The 23843-nt window shown below is 35.2% G+C and overlaps 1 protein-coding gene and 1 non-coding gene across 3 annotated transcripts; one reads left to right on the forward strand and one right to left on the reverse strand.

Annotated features, from left to right (window-relative positions):
- Nucleotides 1–5726: 5726 nt before the first annotated feature.
- On the forward strand, nt 5727–5841 carry LOC138878821 (small nucleolar RNA snoR130). The gene has a single exon (XR_011402596.1). It is a non-coding gene; the product is annotated as a small nucleolar RNA snoR130 (small nucleolar RNA).
- Nucleotides 5842–8768: 2927 nt separating this feature from the next.
- LOC104227490 (nuclear transcription factor Y subunit A-1-like) lies at nt 8769–16673 on the reverse strand. Of its 2 annotated transcripts, none has more exons than XM_070155821.1 (6): nt 16455–16673; nt 14544–14774; nt 11574–11680; nt 11324–11386; nt 10576–10740; nt 8769–9587 (listed from the first exon to the last, which is right to left on the reverse strand). In XM_070155821.1, exons 2-6 carry the CDS (start codon nt 14743–14745, stop codon nt 9213–9215), a joined length of 912 nt encoding a protein of 303 aa, XP_070011922.1. In that variant the 5' UTR covers nt 14746–14774; nt 16455–16673; the 3' UTR covers nt 8769–9212. The 2 variants fall into 2 exon arrangements, with proteins under 2 accessions (XP_070011922.1, XP_070011924.1); XM_070155823.1 differs by having other exon boundaries at nt 14544–14712; nt 16455–16672.
- Nucleotides 16674–23843: the final 7170 nt, after the last annotated feature.

The raw sequence follows: 23843 nt of genomic DNA on the forward strand, positions 1-23843 counted from the left end.
TAAGCTCTATCATACTCACCGTGCGTCTTGTGCTATAAAAACAATTGAGGAACTCTTGCTCTAGTTGATCCCAACTGTCGATAGATCCAGCCTTGAGGTCCGTGTACCAGTCAAAAGCATTTTCTTTTAGCGAGCGAACAAACTGCTTGATGAGGTAATCTCCATAAGTCCCAGCATTGTTGCACGTCTCAACGAAGTGCACAACATGTTGCTTTGGGCTACCTTTACCATCAAACTGTTGAAACTTCGGAGGTTGATAGCCAGCAGGCATCTTCAACATATCGACCCTTGCAGTGTACGACTTTGCATATGTAAGGGAGGATTTGGCAGCAACTTCATATTTGTTCTTAATGGTTCCTTCGATGAACTCCTTCAATTGATCGATTGGAATCATTCCTTCAGATGAGACAGGGATAGCCTTAGTGGATGCTGCTTGTCTTGGGGAGAGTCACTCTCTAGAACTTCTGGGAGCTTGCCGGGTGCATGGGTAGATTCTTCTTCCATCAAGATTCTCACCCTGTCTGTTAGCTTGTCAATTCTAGCCTCTTGATTTTGCATGCATTTGGTCAAGCCATTGATTGCTTCCATCAAGCTTGCCAACTGCTCCTCTATAGATGAAGTGTTTGTCACCATGGCTTGCATGATTGTCGTCGATGACGGAGAGCAGCATGGATTTTCACACAGATTGATCCTTGACTGGCTCACGCTATGTGGTGTAAGTGGAGAGGATCCATCGCTTGAAGCATCATCATCTTCCTTCACAGCAGAGTGCTTGGAGCCGGAGAGGTCAAGCAAAGCAAGAGTTTTCTTGATCTTTTCAGCAACATCGTTTCCTCCTTCAGATGCATTTGTGGAAGATCTTGCTCCTTTTGAGGATGAAGATCCGAAAACAGGGGTTGATGCGGACGACACTTGGGGTCCTTGTTGTCCTAAAGAGCTTTCTTTGCTCCTCGTAACTGGTCTGAAGCTTACAAAGGTGACATCGAGGATGCTTTCCACATCAGCATAGAACCTGGAGTTAGCAGCCTTGGTGGATGTTGATTTGGAGTTGATTTTCTTTGAAACCATTTCAATATTCTTGAACTTTGGTGATTTAAAAGTTGAGATGAGAGGTAGAGATTGTCCCACTGGGCGTGCCAGAATTTGTAGACAATAATTTTGCGTCGAGAAAATAAAATCAAGACCGAAAATATCGCAACAATCGTAGTATTTTATTTTGAATATTTGAGTGTACAATCTCTATGGATCATCTGATTCTACTTTTCAAGGGTAAATAAATTCAAGGGCCTTTGAGCTTGCTCTTGAATATGTATTTGTTGTCTTGAATGATGATCTTGTTCTTGAGCTTGAGCTTGATTGCTTGAACTTGACCTTAATTTGTTCTTCGTTCTTGAACTTGCACTTGATTTCTTGAACTTGAACTTGAAGCCTGAAACTTGTGGAGGAATTTGCAGCGAGTGATCCACGAGCTCTTTCTTGCTTCTTGTTATAACTTATGGTGTCTTTTCTGAGTTATGAAGACCCTTATTTATAGTTGTGGAAGGGAGGAGTTGTGATAAGAACAAACTCTTTCTGACCAATCAAATTAAATTGTGACATGACCGCATTTGATTGGCCAGAACATGTCACTTGCACACGTGGCGCGATTTCATTGGTCTTTTAGCGTGACTTGGCATGCCTTGTCATTTTGACACGTGGCATGATCCCATTGGCTCTTCCGTTTGACTTGGCGCGCCATGTCATTTGACACGTGGTACCAAACTGGGCCTCTAGGAAGATGACATATTGGGCTTAACGAAGTGAGCTCATTACTTTATCCCAATTAAATGGGCTAGCCCAATGGTTTTGGACTCATTTATTTAACTCAAATGCATTTGGACTTATATAATAATCTAATTATATTAGCCCAATAAATTTATTTGAACTAATATATCTTAAATTTAAAATATAGTCCAAATTATTTTATGAATTTAATCCCAATAAATTTTATATGCCTACAATTACTATAGTACAATCTTGTAAATTGGAATAAAAAAGAGTACCGAATAGTATAAAATGCTAAATGGGAAACAATCACCAAACTCTTCTGATGCGATGAAATTATACTTCAGTAAATTTAAGTATTTTCTGATAAAACTTATCTTAAACAACATTTGTATATAGATTAATATAGTTCTCAATCTTAGCAACTAACAAACAAATATTCTTATACTATCTAATAAAATACATTAAAGAAATCAATGTATCCAGGCTATTTATATACTCTAAAATAGAGAAAGTAAGATGTATAAATTTTCAAAAAGAAATATATTACAATTGAAATCTGAAATTATAATACCTTGATACTTGCTTTCACTTTAAGAAAACTCAAATCTATTAGAAACCAAAAAGGATATCCTACTTCTATATACAAAAAATAGAATGAAACAAAAAAAAGGAAGAGAACAATATCAATTAAAAACTATAATAATCTGCTAAAAATAACATATCAATGGATCGCTAAAAATAAAAGCATGGCAAAAGAATTATATCCACCAAATCAGAAAAATAGAAGAGAAAAAACGACATGCGAAAACAATTATTATCAGGAAATCAATACATCCAAGTAGGGTAAATGGTATTACATTCAAAGTAACAATCTTCTATAGGACAAAATATTACAAAAAGATAAAGAGCAAAAAAGAAATTCCAAAAGTACCTGACGCCAAAAGGAATGACAACATTAGTAGAGAGCAAAAGGACTATTTGAAGGAGACGCTTGAGTGGCATATTTATTTTCATTAAATTAGAGAAGAACATGGTCTTAAAGGTTAAAATAATGATAGGTACTAAATAGGGTGGTAAACATTGAGTAATTACAAAGATAAGTAAAGTACCTTTAGGAGTTGTAATATAATCAATATTAATTGTAATAATTGCAATACATTTAATAGTAAAAAGTCCATTGAATGGGAAAATATTTTTTAACACAAAAAAGCTACAAAAATGAGAAAAAAGATAAATGGCAATCCTAGTCAAAGAGAGATGCCAACTCATCTCCTATTTTCCCAACTTTATATATATACTAGTAAATTTACCCGCACTTTATGTAGTATTGAAAAGCTTTAATAGATTTATAGAAATATCAGCAGACTAACTAATAATGGATTCATATATTATTTCTCTTTTTAATGAGAAAAAACACTTGTAAAATAACATATATTTGGATAGATTCATAATTTGGTTTATTTATCTGCACACTTATATATAATATATAGAGAGAGAGAGAGAAAGAGAGAGAGATCATTTGGCAGCTCTCTTTGGTCAGGGATCCTATTTATCTAATTTTTCCTTCTTTTTTTTTTTTTTTTTACTTTTTTCTCCTTTTTGTCTACTAATAAAGCTTATTTAATTTTTATATGTTAAGAAAGTTCAGGGAGTATTTATAAGAATTCTAAAAAAATTTGGCACAACCTTCACTATGCAAGTCAAGCTTTAAGACAACGGTGTGGTAGGCTGTCATTCTTTATTTATTCAAGGAAGTCACTGCCATACTTTTTCTCTTTGAAATTATTCTTCTTTTCTCCTATCTTATTTGCTTTCTTCTTTTATTTGTTTTTCTAAAAGACTAAAACTAAAAGAGAAAAACAAATCTTCGAGTATTATGAAACAAAATGAAAACAACTAACATTTTAAGAAAGAATTTAGAGTGCTTAGATAGACATGTTATGAATGAACGTTTCTAAAGAGTTATGACTATAAAAGAAAAGTAAATTCAGATAAAGAAGTTGACCACAAAAAAAAAATCAGACAAAGAAAAAACATATAGCGTAATATTGGATTGAAGAAAAGAGATGGGGGTAACGAGAAAATATATAGAAAAAAGTTTTTTTATTTTTATAAGAATGGTAATGCATATCAAAGTCTCAATTCAATAACATTAGGAAAAACACGATGCGGCAACTTGTAAACATATATAAAACGAATATCAGAATCTCATGCAAGCTACCACTCTATAAGGACAAAATCACTACTCAATGTTATTTCAACTTATAGATAGCAAAAGCCTAAAGATGTTAATTACTTCAAAGGCTAATGAGAGTTGTGAAATACATTTTATTTCGATCTCCGTCTCTTCTGTTGGCACCTTCTCTTAAATATTCTTCTTTTTAAGACATTTAAGACATACACCAATATATAGAATATCTTAGCCCATTGCTAAAATGCTTATGGTTCACCGGCATCAAAAGCTATTAAATATAATTTGTATGCTTTTGTTACATTCCTAATTCCTTCAAGCTGAATGATCTGAGGTTTGTTGAATGCAACAACCTCTTCATTGTCTGCAGTATAATCCTTTGTCTGCAATAGAGAGCTATTCGTTGGTAAACTTAATCATACACAACATTTTCAATAGAGCCTACAATATGAATCTAAGTAATTGTGAATCTTAAACAACAAATTAATTGACCAGAAATTCAACTGGAAGAAAAAGATAGAAGAATATTAGAGTATACAAAGAAATTCTCTAAATATTCATTCACGTATAGAGAAGGGAAATGCTGAAACAAATATCTATTTTTCTAAGAACCTATGAGACAATTTTGACAAAAATACCTTTCTTGATGAAAGATAGGTATATATCACATGAATTGTTTGAACAATTGCTAAAATTCTTTGCTTTTCTTCTTGACCTCATCAATGCAATTTTTCTAGGGAAGTAAGTTGACAGTAGCATATGCTTCTTATAGAACATATGAATTGATAGCCAAAAAAGAACTCAGATTGAAAGAGGAAGAGATTTGCAACAGAACCCAAAAGAAGGAAAATATAAGAATTTCATGTCAAGGCCGGAACACAAAACGTTTATAACCGTAAAGTAATTTAATAACATGAGCAATTATTTGGACAATTAATGAGGAAATTTTTGGAGTCTTTATAATATGACATAAATTAAAGGGGAAAAAATGAAAGAATGGGAGGTATAATTAGGAGGATTTAATTAAAGAACAGATAGAAACGGATACAACTTGAAAGCATAAAAAGAGCATAAAATTAGACAAAAAGGAGGGGAAAAATCAAAAAAAGGAAAAATTAGATAAATAGGAAAAACTCCTCTCCTATTTTCCCAACTTTCTATATATATATATTATAATATAATATAGATAAAAGGGATTGAAGCGCAATTGCGTTCAAATATATAGACCTTATAAGGTCCGCCGCTCCAGGGGATTAATAGCAAGCGCCTTTACCTTGTTGCATCCACCGACCCAAATCTTCCTCTTCGCCGGCGGCGAAAAACAGTAGGCCGTTAATTTTCCGATCTGTTAAAGGCAGAGTATAATCTGTTATGTTTCTCTCTAATCTCTTCTGTTTTTTTTTTTTTTTTGTCTTTTATCATTTTTTGTTTCTCTGTGGTGCATTTGAATGGGGGGTTGGGAGGATGGGGTTTGGTTTTAGGGGAATTTAGTTTTTAATTTCAATACACATTTCAGATAAAAATCGACATTGATGTATGTTCGTTTTCCGAACTAAATTTCTTAGCAATTATCCAAATTTTGGCTTCTTAGGGAAGAATATGTAGTTAACTTCCTCATCTTTTCAACTATAGAAATTACTGTAGGAGAGGTTTTACAAAATTACGGAATTAAGATGTTCTAAAACTTTGGTATATGATTTCTGTTTTGGTGTGTTTCCGATGAATTTATATATGAGCTTATTTTTTCCCAAGGAGTTAATAAAGTGTATCCCACTGATGAATCATTTAGTAATCCGAAATGTTAACAATTGGTGCTCCCTTTTTGCAAAACGGTTGAGGAACCATAGTCATTTGCTATGTGGATACTAGGCATTCTGAGGGATGCACATTTTTTCATCCAATCTAATGGGAATATAGTTGGTTATTGGTTAATATGGAAGACTAGGGGCAACCAAATATTTTAGATGGCCGTTTTTTGTTGAAATTCTTTCTTCCGGTGCAAAAATGAAATATTGTTACTTTAGTGTCAAACGCTTAAAAATAGATATTATGTTTTAGGAGGGAAACTACGCATCCATTTTCACATATTTAGATTGGGATTCACTTGTTAATTTGAAGAGAAAAAAACTTATTTACCTATTTTCTTTATGTTTTGTAGTTTTTGATAAAGTATCTAGATTTTTCTTATAAATTGTATACATTCCCCTTAAAAAGTTCACATCCCATTATTAGTCCCTTCAATTAAGATATTCAATTATATTCTTTTTTTTTTCTCTCCTCTTCTCTCTTCTTTTTACATCAAAATCCCTTAATCTACGCCCAGAATCTCCATCTTCTCTTTTCCTATCATTGATGACAGCTCTACATTATTAACAAACCGCCAATTGCATCGTTTTTTGTTGGGAGACTACACAACACTGAACATGAAGAAACTTTCAAATTGTTGCTTGAATTATTCTCAATGTTGTTCCATTAAGAAGCTTTGAATTCGATATTTGGATTTTTAGATTTTGTGATTTGTTTGGATTGGGTATTCTTGCAAACGATTGAAAATATCCTTTGGATTTTATATCTCAATTTTGAGGGAGATTAGATAAGTTTAGAGTTGGTTTTAGGTGAAAGTTCATATTGAAACTCGAAAAAGAAAAAGTTGCAGGAATTGTATGATAATTGTATTTGAATTGTATCTGATATATCAATGTCTAAAATATAATTGTATCATACTTGTATCACAATTGTATCTAACTTGTATCTGGGCATTAATGCTCATAATAATACTCGATACAATACTAATAAATTAATATATAATTATCATATATTTGTGATACAGATTGCGAAATTGATCTCAAACTCATAAGTACTCGTAATAATATACAATGAATATAAAATTATCATACATTTGTAATACAATTTCTGTAACAATTATGATACAAATACAATTATAATATAATCGCGATGCATTTCTAAAAAATTATGATACAATTATGATTATCATCTTCTTCTAGTTTAAGTGGCAACTCTAAACTAAAAATCTAATATAACATCGTATTATAATTGTATTAGTATTGTATTAAGTATTGTTTTGGGTATTGGTGTATCATTTACAAGTCACATATAATTTTGATATAGTTGTGATACAATTCTAAAATAAGTCTGTTACAATTATCATATAATTCAAATGTTTTACCTATCAGTAAAGAGAGCAACTGCAAATTGAAGTTCAAACCTATAAGATTTTAGTGAAGAGATAACAATTTTGGAAGATTTCTATTTAAAAAGTCATATAAATCAAGAATGCAGAGAAGGATAGAGTTGAACAAGTTATATAAGAAAAAAGATCAAAATGAAAGAGAGATTTTGGGTGATTAGTAAGAAAGAGAGAGATTGGATTTGAAATCCTTTGGAAAAGGAAAAGAATCGGAAATGTAGGAGGGATATCATGGATAGTAACTGATAATGGCTAAATTTAAGAGATCTTCAACTTTTTTCTTTTTTATGGTTTTGTACATAAATTGTAATTATAAATATACAATGTAATTAAGAAAGAACCTAAATAAATGTGGTAAATAAGTTTCTATTATAATATAGCTAAGTAAATTTTCCGTGTATTTTCAAATGCTAAAGAGATTATGTGCCACAAAATTGAAACGGGGAGAGGTAATTCGGTATTTAACTCTTCTCATAAATGGCAATTTAGATTTGTTTGGGAATGAGTCCTCATCCCTTTCATTTAGCTTAAATCATATTATCATCATTAATTAAATAAAATATAAGTGCAAGTAAAAAAAAGATAAATACATATAAATGATAGTAATAGTAGTAGTATGACCTATATAGATTGTTCTCTTCCATTGTGCTCTAATATACATTGATTCCAATATAGTCTTTCGAGATAACTTCCTCCCATGTGATTTTAGGTTTATGGTGTCCCTTCTTAACAACTTCTCCCATCATAATTTCACATCTATGACCGGTGCATTTGTAGGTCGATTCGGGACATAACCAAACCATCTCAAGCGACCTTCTCTTATTTTATCTTCAATGCATGCTACTTGCACCTTCTGACAAATGTGGTCATTTCTAATCTTATCTACCAAATTTATTATCATATAACATAGCCGGTCTTATAACTGTCCTATAGAATTTACCTTTCACTTTGGTAGGCATCTTTCTATCATATAATATATTGAGAAATTTTATTCCAGGGCATAGAAAACAGTTTACTATCCCGTCAAATGGAACTTCAAGTACTCCCGCACCCCTGCTTATTGAAGAGAATATTTCATTTTATCATGCATAACAATGATTTGCAAATTAGCTTGCACGTATTTTGACTAGCCAAACAAATACTTGTTATCTTCCATCTGGGCACGCTTAAGATAATTGTGTCTCCCATCTGGGCACGCTTAAGATAATTGTGTCCATAAAGACCTACACGAGTGGAAAAAGAATCACCTAACAACCCACTAAATATTTGTTACCTCTCATCAGCGCGCGTACGCGTAAAATAATTCTTTCTACAAAAACTTTCACAAGTGAGAAAAGAAAATCATCTAATGGTTTTTCGCATTTGCTGAAATTTGAGAAACCTTCTATACGTTTCAAAATCTTTCGGACTATCATTGTGAAGGAGGAGAAAGTTCATGAAACTTATCTCCAGCTCTCAGGTATCCTTTTAAGTTCTTTATTTCCCATCTTTTTAAAAGCTAAATTAAATACATATGAATAGACTTGTTTCACAAGAAAAATATGACCAACCATTTGCGTTTGGGTTAAATGGTTGAAAAAGTGTTACAAAGGGTCGAGAGGATTGCAGATCGTCATTGGAATATCAAGCAAACAGCACAAAAGCAACAACTTCATAGTATGTCAGTTTACAAAACAAACCCACCCAACAAATAACCACACATTCAAGATGCTGCACTAATTTGTAGTATCAGATTCCAAACTGCTTCTAATCCTACAGTCTGACATATATTTTTCTTTATTTACATAAAGGGTGAGGGGAAAGATAAACAAATGGCGAATTTGTAACATATCATGCTTCACCATATACTCTTTCTTCCTCATTGGGTCATCAAGTACAAGTAACCAAGCCAAGAATGAATTGCCTGAGCATAGCCATACCACAGTGAAGTCCTCGCATGTCAGTGGGTTTAGGTGTAGCTAAACTTAAAGCACAAACGATGCAAGAAACATAACCATGGCACGAGCAAATGCTGGGCTGACACCTCCATCACTGGAGAGTAGCGTTTTAATTGTTGGGTGCTGCCCCACGAGAAGCCTGGCTGACAAGCAGGCTCCAACTTCCACGGCCGTAATAGCCATTCCTTTGCTCATTTCCAGTGTTCTCGGAAAAATACATAGATGAACCATGGCCATTGCTAGTTGAGAAACTCCGGCTGCGTCCTTTGTGCATGTCTTGAACTGTATATCCTTCCTTTTCCCGTTGATCAGAACTCCCAGAACCTGACGAGTTGCCAGAGTGAGTTGGAATAGTAGCCCCATATTTTTTAGGCTCCTCTGTTGTACAGTCCATGTCATTGAGCTTTTTAGTATTCAGAAAACGGCCTCCAGTTCCCCTTGCCCGTCTCATAGCGTGTTGATGCCGAGATTCATGCAAATATGGCTAACAAGTACAAACAAACCAATGTCAGTTTTATTAACAACCCTCCCAGAAACCAGTGACTACAAAGTATAGGCGCTAAACATCAAAATGCAGCTTGCAGCATATGGAATCATGGATCTAATGTTATTTTCAACATAAATATATAAGAGAAGCGCCTATAAAAGCCACCTTTTTCTAATCATGACAAGGACTTTGACATGTATAAGTCATTTCTGACATGATTAACAGTGTGTTGGTTGGCTAAAGGTTCTTGACAAGCACAGAACCTTAAAAAATTCCCATGCTACATAGCAAAGTTATAGACCAAAATCAGACACGAGCATGATACCGATTAAAAAAAATACTAGAGAAGAGCATATTTGAATTGTTAATATGAAGCATAGCTTAAAGTCACACTATCATGTGGCCATGGAAGGTTAGCTGTATATTGAAAGCTGGTCACAGGTGCCGGGAAGACTATTCTGTTATGTATTTCTGCTCTTCTTTTTTATTTCTCCACGGTATCTTGCACCAAAAGTCATAAATATATGACCAACATAGTCAAGGCAGCTATTGTTCATAAAACTGATGTCAGAACTCAGTAGCACCTGCTTATTTGACAATGTTCTAATAGACGATTGTTTGCTAGTACAAATAAACATAATTAGTTCCGCAGAAATTCCAGTAATCTCTCTTTTCGTCTCTCTTAGTTCCCTTGTAGAACATCAGTTGAATGAGCTATTGTACAATAAAGCTCCCTCAACCACACAATAAAGCACCAGGAAAACTGCTCTCCAGACCACGAGCAGCAATTACTGCAAATCTCAGACAGTTCTTTTGCATAGCACAGCTTGTTAATCCGATTATAACTTCATATATTTACTAATACCAATAACTTGAAAATTCAAGTGACATGAAGAATATGTCCAAAATAAGTCAATTTAGGGCTGCTCCTGTTGAGAAAAAAAAACATATCTTGGACAGAAAGTGCTTCCCGATATGATTATACCTTTCTCGCTTTAATAGCTTTCTTTTCCAGCTCTGCTTTAGCTCTTATCTGTCTTCGCCTTAAAATTCCATGGTACTGTTTTGCATTCACATAGACAGGTTCCTCTTCCATGTCAAGAGGCAAAGGCATTCGGGCATGATGAATTTCAAATAAGTGAGGATGTACCTGACAACACGCCAAATTTTTTTGTAACGTTTAGCTTACCTATATTTTGCCTTCAAAGCAAAATATAGCTGCAACTCAAGCATAGAATAATACAGAGCTAAAAGTGCAGAAGCTAAAGCCAAAGGCTAGTACCATGTACAAACGCACACAACTCCAAGGATCAATGAGGGTGAGAACTAAGTGCAGTTTATTACAAATATAGCGTCGGGTTACCAATCAAACAAGTACTTTTGAATAAACATAACCAGTTGACAATAAGAAAACACGATTAGCAACTATAACATGGCACCACTCCATCACTAACATATTACCGTCACATCCAGAAAAAAGAAAGAAAGAATAAAGCACCAATTTCTACTTGACTGAGACAGTGCTTAAGAAAAGTGCTACCGCTTATCCAGACCGTGAATGCTATGGCAGCCACAGTACTGTTTCTTTTCACTAGTGTAAACAACAAAGTGAGAGAACACAAACATAACACTAGCATTGACTACATAGACAAAGGAGAAAGCATAGAATTCAAAGTTGATAGTATAGTAACTATTAGTATCTGCAAAAGAGTTTTAGAGTGATTTGTTCTTACAGGCGCTCCATAAGTCATCATTCCTCCATACTGCAGATCTGGATATGGATATGATGTCAACATCTGCAAAAACAGGTAACTGAATAAATCTTTCAGAATGTAGTGGGCTACCAAATATGGAAAGAATGGAACCGGCAATTTAACTTCAACTGATGACAACCATCTACACAACCATCTGCACAACCAGCTAGATGTAACTGTACACATTAAGCTGTGGACAAACAGAGAGGGAAGAGGGAGGAAAACTTACAGCTGAATGACCTGTGAGTTCCTTCTGATGCTCACCCATGATGGCAGCAGTTGTGGATGTAATATGCTTGAGGTGCTGCTTGTATTGCATGTTATTTCCTTTTGATCCTGAAAATGTAAATTACATCACTGATAAAAAGCCACATGCGAATCATGGTTTGGAAAAGGTAAAAGCAAGATGAACATTGTTAGCTATGTTGCGCAGACTCTCCAAAATACTGCCGCACCCGTGTCGGATTCTCCAAAAATACACTGCTTTTGGAGAATCCGACACGCACCCGGCGACATCTTCGGAGAGTCCGAGCAACATAAATTATTAGTACGCGGATTCATAAGAAACAAATAAATAGGCAAATAAAGGCAAAGAAAGAGACACTTTGTGTGTGAGAGAAAGATAGAATGGTTAATAAATAAAGCTTCAGGCTGAATAGAGTCGAAGGAATTCATAGAAGACAAGCAAGTCCCAACACCAAATTTGGCATGCAGAAGATATTCCGTAACATTTTAGGCAATTAATCACCTAAACCTCAATCTCAAACTAGTCTGAGGTTGACTGACTAAATGAATCTTCTGTATCCATTCTGCTATATTCAGACCTATTTGATTCCATTACTAAATACTTTGTCTTTGGGAATTCTCTAAATCTAACACATACTCCTATATGGACATCCTATATTTCAAACCAGAGTAAAACGAATCTCCGAACATGGACCTAAACAACCAAGCTTTAATCCCCAACTAGTTGATTTCGCCTCTAAGAACTCTACCTTTGCCTCCGTTGCGGTATACTCTAGCGAAGCCAGCACTGATTCTTAAAGATTGAACTTCATTTAAGCAAACCCATCTATACTTTTAGATGAATCTCGTTCTCTTTTTATCACATCAATCATCATAGTGTCACACCTATGTACCAATGTATATTGAGATCTATGTACGACATACTCTAACCATCTCGTGCGAACTTTCCTCGTTTTATCCTCTAGGTATGCTACTTGCACCATCTACCGGATGTGATCATTTTTGATCTTGTCCAATCTTGTAGTATAAACACAATTCATCTTAACATTTGAATTTCTAAGGCATTATCATGTGGATATGATGGGCCTTAGAGGCTCAACATTCATTTCCATATAGCATTGCTGATTTTATAACCGGTCATACAGAACTTAATTAGATATCTTCCTAACACACAACACTCCTTGACAAGACTCCTTTTCAGCCATGCTATTTTATTATGGGTGTAAAAACTTTATGTAAAAGAACATTATACTGAAAAGTTCAGCTTAATGCCCCGTACTATTAAGATGCGTATTCAAATTCAGACATCTCAATTTTAAAAAAAACAAACACCCCCTAAGTCCCCATACTAGCTAGGACTCTTGCTGCAAACAGAAAGTTACTCTTGATCTAGTGGTAGTAACTGATGTTCTTTGCAGCACTAGTGAATAGCCTCAAAATATTTTTTCCTTTGTAAATAAGGGAAAAAAACCTTACACAAATTTCCTCGAACAGATAGCCCCTTATGCCAAGATTTGAACCTCTCTACTCGGTTTACCAACTATAAGTAGAGCCCTCATTAGACCTCCATTTGACAAATCAGTTATGCAGACAAGTCATCTCCACCATATTGAACTTCATCTCCGGTCTCCTCCTTTTTTCCTTTTGATAGCCGAGAAATCCTCGAGGCTAGTGGCTCACAGGTCGAAGCTCAGTATATAATGGGCATGTCTCTCTACCCTTCTCTAATTAAATACCAGGCTTTTGTTTGCAGCATCACTCAACCCCGAGATGTATGTCCAACTCATACATCACGCAATGCGCTCTTACTACTAGAAGAATGCTCTGGAGGCATCCAGGTCTCAAGAATTTATCAACCCTTAGTTGCTTTTGCTGGGATCAAAGTATAACACCCCAGACTTTAGACAGAGTCCCACATCGGCAAAACACAAGAGCGATGTTGGGTATATAAGTTAACAAGCCTTAGACCTTAGTGACGCGTTTTAAACCCGTGAGGGCCTAGACCCAAAGCGGACAATTGAGTTTAGGCAAATCCCGATTAGGCGGGAAAAACCTCAGTGCTGAGTCTAGGCGAATCCCATGTGGTAGGGCAAACCACAGCAAGGACGTTGAGTCCATAAGAAAGGGTATTGGTAACACCCTAGACTTTAGACAGAGTCTCACATCGGCAAAACACAAGAGGATGCTGGGTATATAAGTTAACAAGCCTTAGACCTTAGTAACTCGTTTTAAACGCGTGAGGGCCTAGGCCCAAATTGGACAATATCACTAGGGGACTGGGCTGTTACACAAAGGCACGTCCACAACACCTCATAGAGTTGCACAAAGTCAGTAGGTTTCTCATTAGAGGAAAATGTCATCCACTAATGTGTTTAGAACCTCATCATCTTTATGGCTATCCCATAGCAGTTCTACTAGATCTATCACCATTTACATAAAAGTCAGACTGCTTCCAAGGCTATTGGTTCAGCATCACTAGATTACCGAGTCAGTTCTGAAAGGAACACATTCACGCGAAACACAAGTTGTAGATGGGGTGCTCCAAATTGTGAAGGTATAACACAGGAAATGGTAAATAGTTAGACCAACCTTGAACAATATGCAAGAAACTCGAATGATTGTCCCTTTCTTTACTATCATAATATCTGGACAAGAGCAAAATATAAGAATATACAAGGAGGTGGACAAAAGTTGCAGAAACACACAGAGTGCGACTAATTCTAGCTCAAGCTGCGGTAATCAGCTAAATGTGGTTGCATGACATAGATTTTTGTGCTTCAACATCAAAATAGAGTACAATTCAGTGACTTTATTTCTGGTTTGGGAACTAACGTTATCACCTTCTTTCAGGAATTATCATCAGAAGTCAGTGATGCCGTTGATTCATAAATCAGATACAGGTAGAAACTAAGGGATGAAACAATCGCACTGCAGTATGTAATATGGAAAATACCAGATTCTGTGGCTTGAGCATTTGTTTCTTTTTCTTCATTGCCACCTTCAGCATTCCCCTGGGCAATAGTATTTTCACTTGCCAAAGGCATAGTATTATCACCATAACCCTGCCACCATGATTGCATTTGGATAGCTGGTTGTGAGGTAGTACGCAGCGCAGTCTGCAGCTGCCGGCCATCATGTTTAGCAATAGTAGGCATTATTAGACTCTGCCCCAAGTAATTACGATCTACTCAAAATTTTACAGTATAGACTCGGTTAGTAAGAGCAGTTGATACCTCACAAAGCTGAATAATAGAAGCAATTCAACTGGGACAGACACCAAAAATCATCTTTTTGTGTCATGCGGAGTTAAAGACAGTTATCTCAAGCAACTACATGCTATCTGAAGCTTTGTCAGTCAACTACATTCAAGCACGTTTTTCCCAGTTTTCTACGACGTGAACTAAGTGCCGAAGCATTTATCAACTCTGGATATGATTTATCTCGGGACTAATGTATTATCAAGTATGCACAAATGTATTTCCTTCTGCAAATGCATAAAGTAGGTTCCATAGGACTGCATCACCAACAAACAAGTTTTGCAATTTTCTCCACCTAAAAACTTGTAAGTTAAAGCAAAAATAGTACCACTGTATGTCCACCAGAGGCGGATGTAGTGTAATAACTATGGGTTCAACTGAACCCATAACTTTTGATGCGGAGTAAAAATTTGTATGTAAAAATTCATTAAAATTGCAAAAATAATATATATGAACCCATAACTTTAAAAATATAATGGGTTCAATGTTAAAGACATTAAAATTGAACCCATAGGATTTAAATCCTGCGCCTCTGATGTCCACAGCTTCCATATTCCCCTGGAACCCATACAGGAAACTGGAAATATACAGAGTGTGGTCGAATGACGTGACAAGAGAAAATAACTTCTTTTATATCTAGACCATCACATAAATGGTTCTTTTCTCTTTGATAAGATCTATTCATGGGTAAGAGAGAGAGTATAGCTTTTCTCTCTCATATCGAGTAGGCTTCACAGAACTGCTAAAATGGAATTCCCCTTATGTGACATTTGAATCATCCTCATGTTTTTTTAGCGACTAGTTTCTCAAAGTAAGCAGCATGGTAGGCCAGCTATCCTCAGCAATGTAAGTGAAAGGTACTAGTTAAACAATATCAAGATGATAAAACTGCATAATCCTAGGGGAGCCAGATTATGCAGATAACATATCAGAAAAGCTAAAAGCACAAATCCACAAATAGAAAAGTTCATCTTTCTCTTTTTCCCCTTTGTTTCCTTTAGTATTTCTGGTATTTCTGAGCTTCAGGGTTTCAAATCTCATATATTGGCTTTTCAAAGTATGGTCCATTAATAAAGACAGTTTAAGAGATTAAGAGAAGATCTCACTACCTTACCTGCAATTAAAGATATCTTAAAATTATTACACCTTAACACATCTAAACCTCTCCAAAGATTAATACAAAAGCAAAAATGACTATATCTTACTTAGTGAAGATGAGACCACACCAGCTCAATGCAGAATTACCACTTAAACCCAGAATTTCCCAAAAGTATGGGGAAAAAAAAGATTTACATGATCCCTACAATTCATCAACTCAAATATTCCAACACTCATTGGTGTAACACTTGGAAAATACCAATATCTTATGAAGACCAAGAATGCATAAATCAAGCCATTTTGCTCATAAAACCAGAAACCAAACAACAAGACAAATCCAATTTCCATTAACTATACTTCCCCTAATCATATTTCTTTCATACAAAATTCAAACTTTTACCCATCAGAGCTCCAAAGACATAAACTTTACCAATACTAAGATTAGAAGCGGCCCAATTGGGTATTCAAGAAAATATGGTAATTTAAAAATAAGAAAAAAGGGAACTTGCCTTCTTCTCTGGGGATGAGAGCACTTAAAGAAAAGCTCAGAAATCTCACTTGTGTCTATACATAAATCTAGAAAGCTAAAAAGCAAGTTCTTGATAACAAAATATTTTAAAGAAGATTATACATGCATGTATATATAGAATATATGTATAATTTATAATTATATGGAGAGAAAGGGGGAGTGGAGGGTGAGAGATTTCACTGTGTTCTTTCTTCTTTGTGGTCTTTTTTGTGGGGTTTTGGATTTTGGAATTTATGTATGTGTCACGCCAAAGTCGCTTTCCATGCCTCTGTTAAGGAAAAACTTTTTTTATGATTAGCTTAATTCTGATTATTTACATTTTATTATTTTAGTTGTGTGGTTGAATGACTAAAATGCCTTTGGTGGTAAACTGAAATACCTGACGCCCTTTTTTGGAACTTCTTGGACTGGTTATAATTGAAATAGAAAGAGGTTTTTAGGACCACTTACCAAATTTGTGGTTTAGTTAGAGTAACTCATACTTTTTCTTTTTGATGAAAATGATAATTATGCTACGTAGCTTTTGCATAAGAATCCAACTCAAAGCTTTTCTTTTCTTTTCTTTTTTTAAATTTGAGTTCTCATAAAGATGCTTTTGTTTAATTTTACGGATGGAAATATCACTTGACATAATAAGAAAGTGATGGTATTCTACTATTTTGCTTTTTTTCTCTCTTCCATTATTCACTTTTAGTTTCTTCTGTTAATATTAGCAAATATCTGTTTTACAATTTTAAAGTCAACAAAAAAAAAAAAAAAGTAAAAGGCCATCCTTATCTTTTATGTTTCATTTATGATAATAATAAATAAAAAATGGAGTAGCTTTGCTTTGTCAACGGATGGTGTCCATGATATTGGAGTGCATGACTTATCTTGAAATCTAAATTAATATTCTTTGAACTAATTCTTTTCTTGATAAAACTAAAGTCAAATCCACTTAAGAGGATAATCATACGACAGACCAATAGAATCATACTTTTCAATAAACAAGCTAAAGTCATATAAAATATTGGAAAAAAGGATCAAGTTATTATTTTATTAAATAGTGTCCTGATATGGTAAAAAAAAAACATTTGATAAAAATCACACTCTTCATTTCACCCTTTTCGTTTTACTAGTATTATCCACTGACCGCCCTCCAATAAAAAAATTTGTCCACTAAAATAGATTAGTACAAGCCACCTTAACAAAGATGTGATAAACTTTATTTATGCCAAAAGACTCAAAGTTATCCAATGCTATTTGGAGTTACTCATATCAATCTATTTAATTAATTTGCTACACTTTTTTCCCAAAGTGCACGTTGACATTCCCTACATCTTATATGATATTTCTGTCAGAAGTTAAAATTTTGAATATTCAAATAATAAACATTTTCTCTATTATCCATTAGCCGGCCTAAAATTAAAGTTTGTCCACCAAATAACAGTCTATTGGTCATAAAACTACGGCAAAATACCTTATCACTCCCCTAAACTTGACACGATTATTAATTACATCTTTAAACTATTCGTAATCTTAGTTACACTCCTCAACTTCGCCTTTTAAGAGCTAGTATCCCCTGGATATTGATGTGGCAAAAAATGTGAGTGAACTCAGCTGTCACGTGGATTTTTTTGCATATATGGCATTTTCTTTAAAATAAAATATTTTTACCTTTTTAAGTATGTTACTTTTTTATATAAATTTTTCGAATACAATTTATAATAAAACTTGGATAGAACTGCGTTATTTAGGCTAAATTTTTTTATTTGGTTAAAATTAATAAAGAATTAGTTAATCTTTTTTTGAATTTGACGTGATAATGAAGATTTATAAAAAGAGCAACACAAAAGGTTGCGGGGAAATGGATAGAATCTTTTTACCTTTAATTAAAGGTATAAGGTTCGAACCTTAGAAATAGGAAAAAATTTTGTAAGGAGCGCTTTCTTCTTTAATGGACCTTACACGATGTCAAATTCGATTTATTGAAATCCCAATATAAATATCAAATACTGAATGGAAAAAGAAAAATAAAACTACAAGGATAAAGGAAGATATAGTAAGGTGGCTGGCTATAAGCTAACTATAAAGATGTGTTGATCTTTAATATACCGAAAGGACTCAAAACCACCCAATGCTTTTGTACTTGATCATCTCTATCTAGACTGTTACACTTTCTTTTATCAAAAGTGCATATATAAACATTGGAAAATTAGTTGTTTGACTTTTGATAATCTTCATTCATATTGAGCATGTGTCAATTGCTTAGTCAATCAAGCAAACTATACGATGTGGAAAAAAATGGCTATATCAAGTGGAATATGATTATGGATGAGTTTTTGACCAAGTAATAGAAAATAAAAATGACACAACAAAGGAACAAGCTAACCTATATTAAACCCCTAAAGTGACATAAAACACTTTTTATTAGTTACTTATACTCTTTTTTTTGGCTTAGTTCTAAAATTTCATTGCAAGAAACTTTTTTATAACCTTTAATCAGGAATAGAGCTAGAATTTTAGTTACGAATTCAATAAAATTAAGCCAAATTTTTGTATTGGTGTTAAGAAATTTATTTAATATATATAAATAATTTATTCACAATCCAGTAAGCTGGTTTTTCTAAAATTGAGAATAGATAAATTTAAAATTTTAAATACACCTGTGCATTTAGCCAAATGATGAATCCTTGGTGAGTGATGTTGAATTGGACAATGAGATTACTTCTCCATACAAAAAGTCACCACGCACCAAAACCTCTATGTACCCAACTTTTAGTTCCAAAAATTTGGAGCTAAGGTCAATCTCGTAATTAAGCCACATCAGAAGGGCAAATTAGTCAAAGCAATAGTATCATAAGCATGATTAGTAATCAAAGACCATGCTCAATTAATTAATGGGCATTTGAAAAGCATTGAGGCCACCTTTTTGTTGGAGGCAACAACGTGTCAGGCCCGTAATGAAATGAGCTTACTTTGTGGGGTCCACCGTTTGGTGTTTGATACGTGGTTCATTCAGCTAAAAATAACAGTTATTGGTGTTGGTGGAGGATTTAACGGCATGGTCGCCGTTTAGTAGACGGCGTTTTGGCGTGGTCCTAGGTAGCATCATCGGCAGTCACATGAGTCGCACGTGACAACAGGCGGCTTTCACTGTTAGTAGGACACGTGTTCGGACATTGTAAGTTTTGAAGAATCGGACAGCTCATCGTCCGTAAGGGCCGATCCAGTCAATAATTTTGGGAATCTTTTTTGAGGAAAATGTTAATATGACTCGGCACAACTAAAATTGAGCAACTTAAAACTTTTGTCAAATATTGCACTTTCAATTGAAAAAAATTCGTGTTTACCTTCACTACTAAACGAAACTCCCAACGTAACGATAATTAAAGAATAGCCCGGTATACGAAGCATTTCGTGTCACAAGTAAGGGAGGATTTATAAATTGGGTGAAGCGATGTCACGTGACACTGCTTTGTTGAAATGTTTAACAAATTATATGTATAAAAATGATATCTGAACAGTTGTTTACCCTCAAATTCAGATAATAATTAAACTTATATTGTGGTTTTAAGGATATGTGATTTCGTCCAATACCAATTGATAAGTAAAAAAATAAACGAATAAATTAGAGGATAAAATAAATCAAACCAGTATGCTAGCCAGGTCTCGACCTCGACTTGGGATAGTCTCGAGGTGGGATAGTAAATGATAAAGCAACTTTGAGGAACAGTAAATGAAATAGCAAGAAAGTAATAAGTGTATAAATTCTTATTGGTGAACAGTGATGATCCTTGCAAATGAATGGGATCTCTCTTTATATAATAGAGGAATCCTAAATAAGTTACACTTTTAATTATAGTAGGAAATCATTTTAACATCTAATTAACCGTTGTAGATTGATCCGTTCCGAGATTCACGCCACGATCCTCGACCAATCGCGGATATCTTGCCTTTTCCGTTATCAAGCTATGCTGATGTCACTCGAAGTCTGCCTCTTTCTGGTCGCAATCAATGTCTACCTCGGTCCGGACTCGACGTCCTAGCTCTTCGACGTGACATTCCTATCTCGACCAAAGAACGAAATTGGGTAGCCCAAATTTCTACCGCATACAGATAGACCCCTCGTTTCTTAGAGTAAAACGATAAGAAACGACTTGAGTCTCGATTTGCTGGAGACCTTGATAATGATGTCATCCACGTGACGTAAGCGATCAGGCGATCGAAATGTCCCGTCGGTACAATTTCGCAAACCATCAATGCTTGCTAGTGGACGGTCGGCCACTAGCACCACCGAGCCGTCGCCGTGAATCTATAAATATAGGCTCTTTGGTTGAATCAAAATTTTACTTTCACCTCCACCAAGTTTTCTAAGTTTCTTACTCTCTCTCTCCATCTCTTCTCTTTCACCAACCATTAAGTCAACTTAGTTAGTTCCAAAAACACCAAATTTTACCTTTTTCCGCTTCTTTCTACCTGAATCAATGGCAAAAACCTCCAAGACCATCCCACAAAAGGAGAAAGCTTCTTCCTCTTCTTCCCGGTCGGCCGGTGACAAAACGCCGGTGGAATCGCTCCTTCATGAGTATGTTCCTGTGTAATACTCATTACCAAAAAAGAGGGGAATTAAGTAATTTACCATCAAGAACAAAAAAAATACAAAATAAGATGAATAGGGCAAATCCCTACGCTAGCTAACAGAAACAAAAAGGAAAAAAAACCGAAGCCCCTTTCTCTGGCCAAAAAATCAAAATTTGATGCGTAAAACCAAGCCAGAGCAAAATGGAATTTTTGACGGGTCAAGGGTTAAGTCAAATATCAAAAAAAAAAATACAGAAGGTGAGTTGGGGAAAAGTTTGGTGCCGCAAAAGAAGCCACTTCCAGCCATTATTTGTTCAAATCTTCAGGTACTATATTCCACAAATTTGAGAATATATTTTAATGGTTAGAGTTAAATAAGGAGATTGGCCAAAGTCAGTAAAACAAGGAAAGATATGTATAAATTTTTGTTAATCTTTTGCATTCTGTTGAGGAATCTTAAGCACGAATTGTGCTTTACGGGTATTGCTTGAGCTTCTCCTTCTGATAGATTTTAATCTCTATTATCATGATTGGAAGATTCTACAAAGTAATAGAAATTACACTAGTTCATTCACACAATTGAGAATTTTCTTCCTAAAGAATCAATAGAACTTTATGAAATTGGATTAATAAAATATATGAATATGTTGAAGTTGATAGATTAGTAAATACTCATAGGTGGGTAAATATAATTCGGCAAATTAAGAGTCAAATATGAAACCTCGAGGGTTGGGTATTCTAAATTAGCTATGAATTAGCCTAAACAAGGAAATTAACATGAGATCGATATTATGTAATGTCACGACCCAGATTTTCCACCCTCAGGAGTCGTGATGGCGCCTACTCGTAGAAGCTAGGCAAGCCATGAACTTAGAAATCACTAACTCCTTTATTTTAAAACTTCTTACCAATTATAATAACAAGGAAATAAACCGTTAAATAACAGCGGAATATGAAATTAGCGGAAGTCTTAAATAAATAGAAAACGAAAATGTCTCAAAGACCATCACGTGCCTCTAACCAGAACCTGGTGTCATAACATCCACGGACTACTAAGAGTACTAGATACAACCGTTTGAAAAAACATATAGCACTGTTTGTCTCAAATACATGAGATAACAGAATATGAAATAAGATAGAGGAGACGCCGGGCCTACGGACGCCTGCAAGGCTACCTCGGTGTCTCGGTGGACTGAAGGCTGGCTCCCGAGCTACTGCTGTTGACCAAAAGCTACTCTTGTATCTGCACAGAGTGCAGAGTGTAGTATCAGCACAACCGACCCCATGTGCTGGTAAGTGTCTGACCTAACCCCAACGAGGTAGTGACGAGGTAGTGACGAGGCTAGGACCAGACTCCAGATAAACCTGTGCAGTTATATAATATATGGCGGAAAAAGTAAACAGGTAATAAGCAATCAAAGCTGGGGAAGGGGAACATGCTTCGGGGGTAGCAGATAAAACAGAATATCAAAGAATAATAAGGAAACTACAATTTAACTTTTAACACGGATAAAAGAAATAAGGCAACTTTCACCTTCAGTTTCATCTTGTTGCAGGCGTGCAACCCGATCTCATTTCTCATATCTTGTGGTAGGCGTACCACCCGCTCCCATTTCATCATATCTCGTGGTAGGAGTACCACCCGCTCCCATTTCATTATTTCTCATGGTAGGCTTACTACCCGCTCCCATTTCATTATATCTTGTGGTAGGCATACCACCCGCTCCCATTTCATTATATCTTGTGGTAGGCGTATCACCCGCTCCCATTTCATTATATCTTGTGGTAGGCGTACCACCCGCTCCCATTTCATTATATCACGTGGTAGGCGTACCACCCGCTCCCATTTCATCGATCTTGTGGTAGGTGTACCACCCGCTCCCATTTCATTATATCTCGTGGCAGGTGTACCACCCGCTCCCATTTACAAGTCATCACAAAATTACAAGAAATCCCGGAAAGGGAACAAAATAATATAATAACTTCCCGGCAAGGGAACAACAATATCGAAACAGTCATCCCGGCAAGGGAGAATCAGCTATAACCAAATCCTAACTCATTTTGTACTCAACTCACTCAGTCATAACTAAGATCTACGAGGATAAAATCAATCTTTACTCAATATAGGAGATCATTAATTAAAGCATCCGAAGTGCCATTTAAGAGCAAAACAACGTTCAAATTTAAGACTCACGGTCATGCTCGACAACAATGTATAGATACTCGTCACCATGTCTATACGTCGCACTCAACAAGAAGCAAGTAGCAAATAGGACTCAACTCCTAATCCCTCAAGATGAGGTTAGGCAGAACACTTACCTCGAACTTCCACGACCAACTCAAGCCTCTAACACCGCTTTTCCTCTCAAATTCGGCTCCAACCCAATCGAATCTATACACAATTGACTCAATATCATCAATAAGTGCTAAACAATCCAATTCCAATGTTCAATTATAACTTTCCAATCATTCTTTCCCAAATCCCAAAAATCGACCCCGGGCCCGTTTGGTCAAAACATGAGGTTCGGACCAAATTCAAATCACTCATTCACCTACGAGCCCGAATATATAATTTGTTTTCAAATTCGACCCCAAAACGAGGTCTAAATCAAGAAAAGTCAAAAAACCCTAACTCTACCCAATTCCCTAATTTCTAACCTTAATTACATGTTTTAGGCCTAGAATTTCAATAGATGTTGATGGAAAATGAAGAAAACGAGTTAAACAATGCTCCCAAGAAACTTTGGTGAAGAAATGCTTCAAAAATCGCCTAGGAGCTTTGGAGAAGAAAGGGTTTATGAAAGTA

Source organism: Nicotiana sylvestris, chromosome 9 (assembly GCF_000393655.2).
Source record: "Nicotiana sylvestris chromosome 9, ASM39365v2, whole genome shotgun sequence".
Taxonomy (NCBI): domain Eukaryota; kingdom Viridiplantae; phylum Streptophyta; class Magnoliopsida; order Solanales; family Solanaceae; genus Nicotiana; species Nicotiana sylvestris.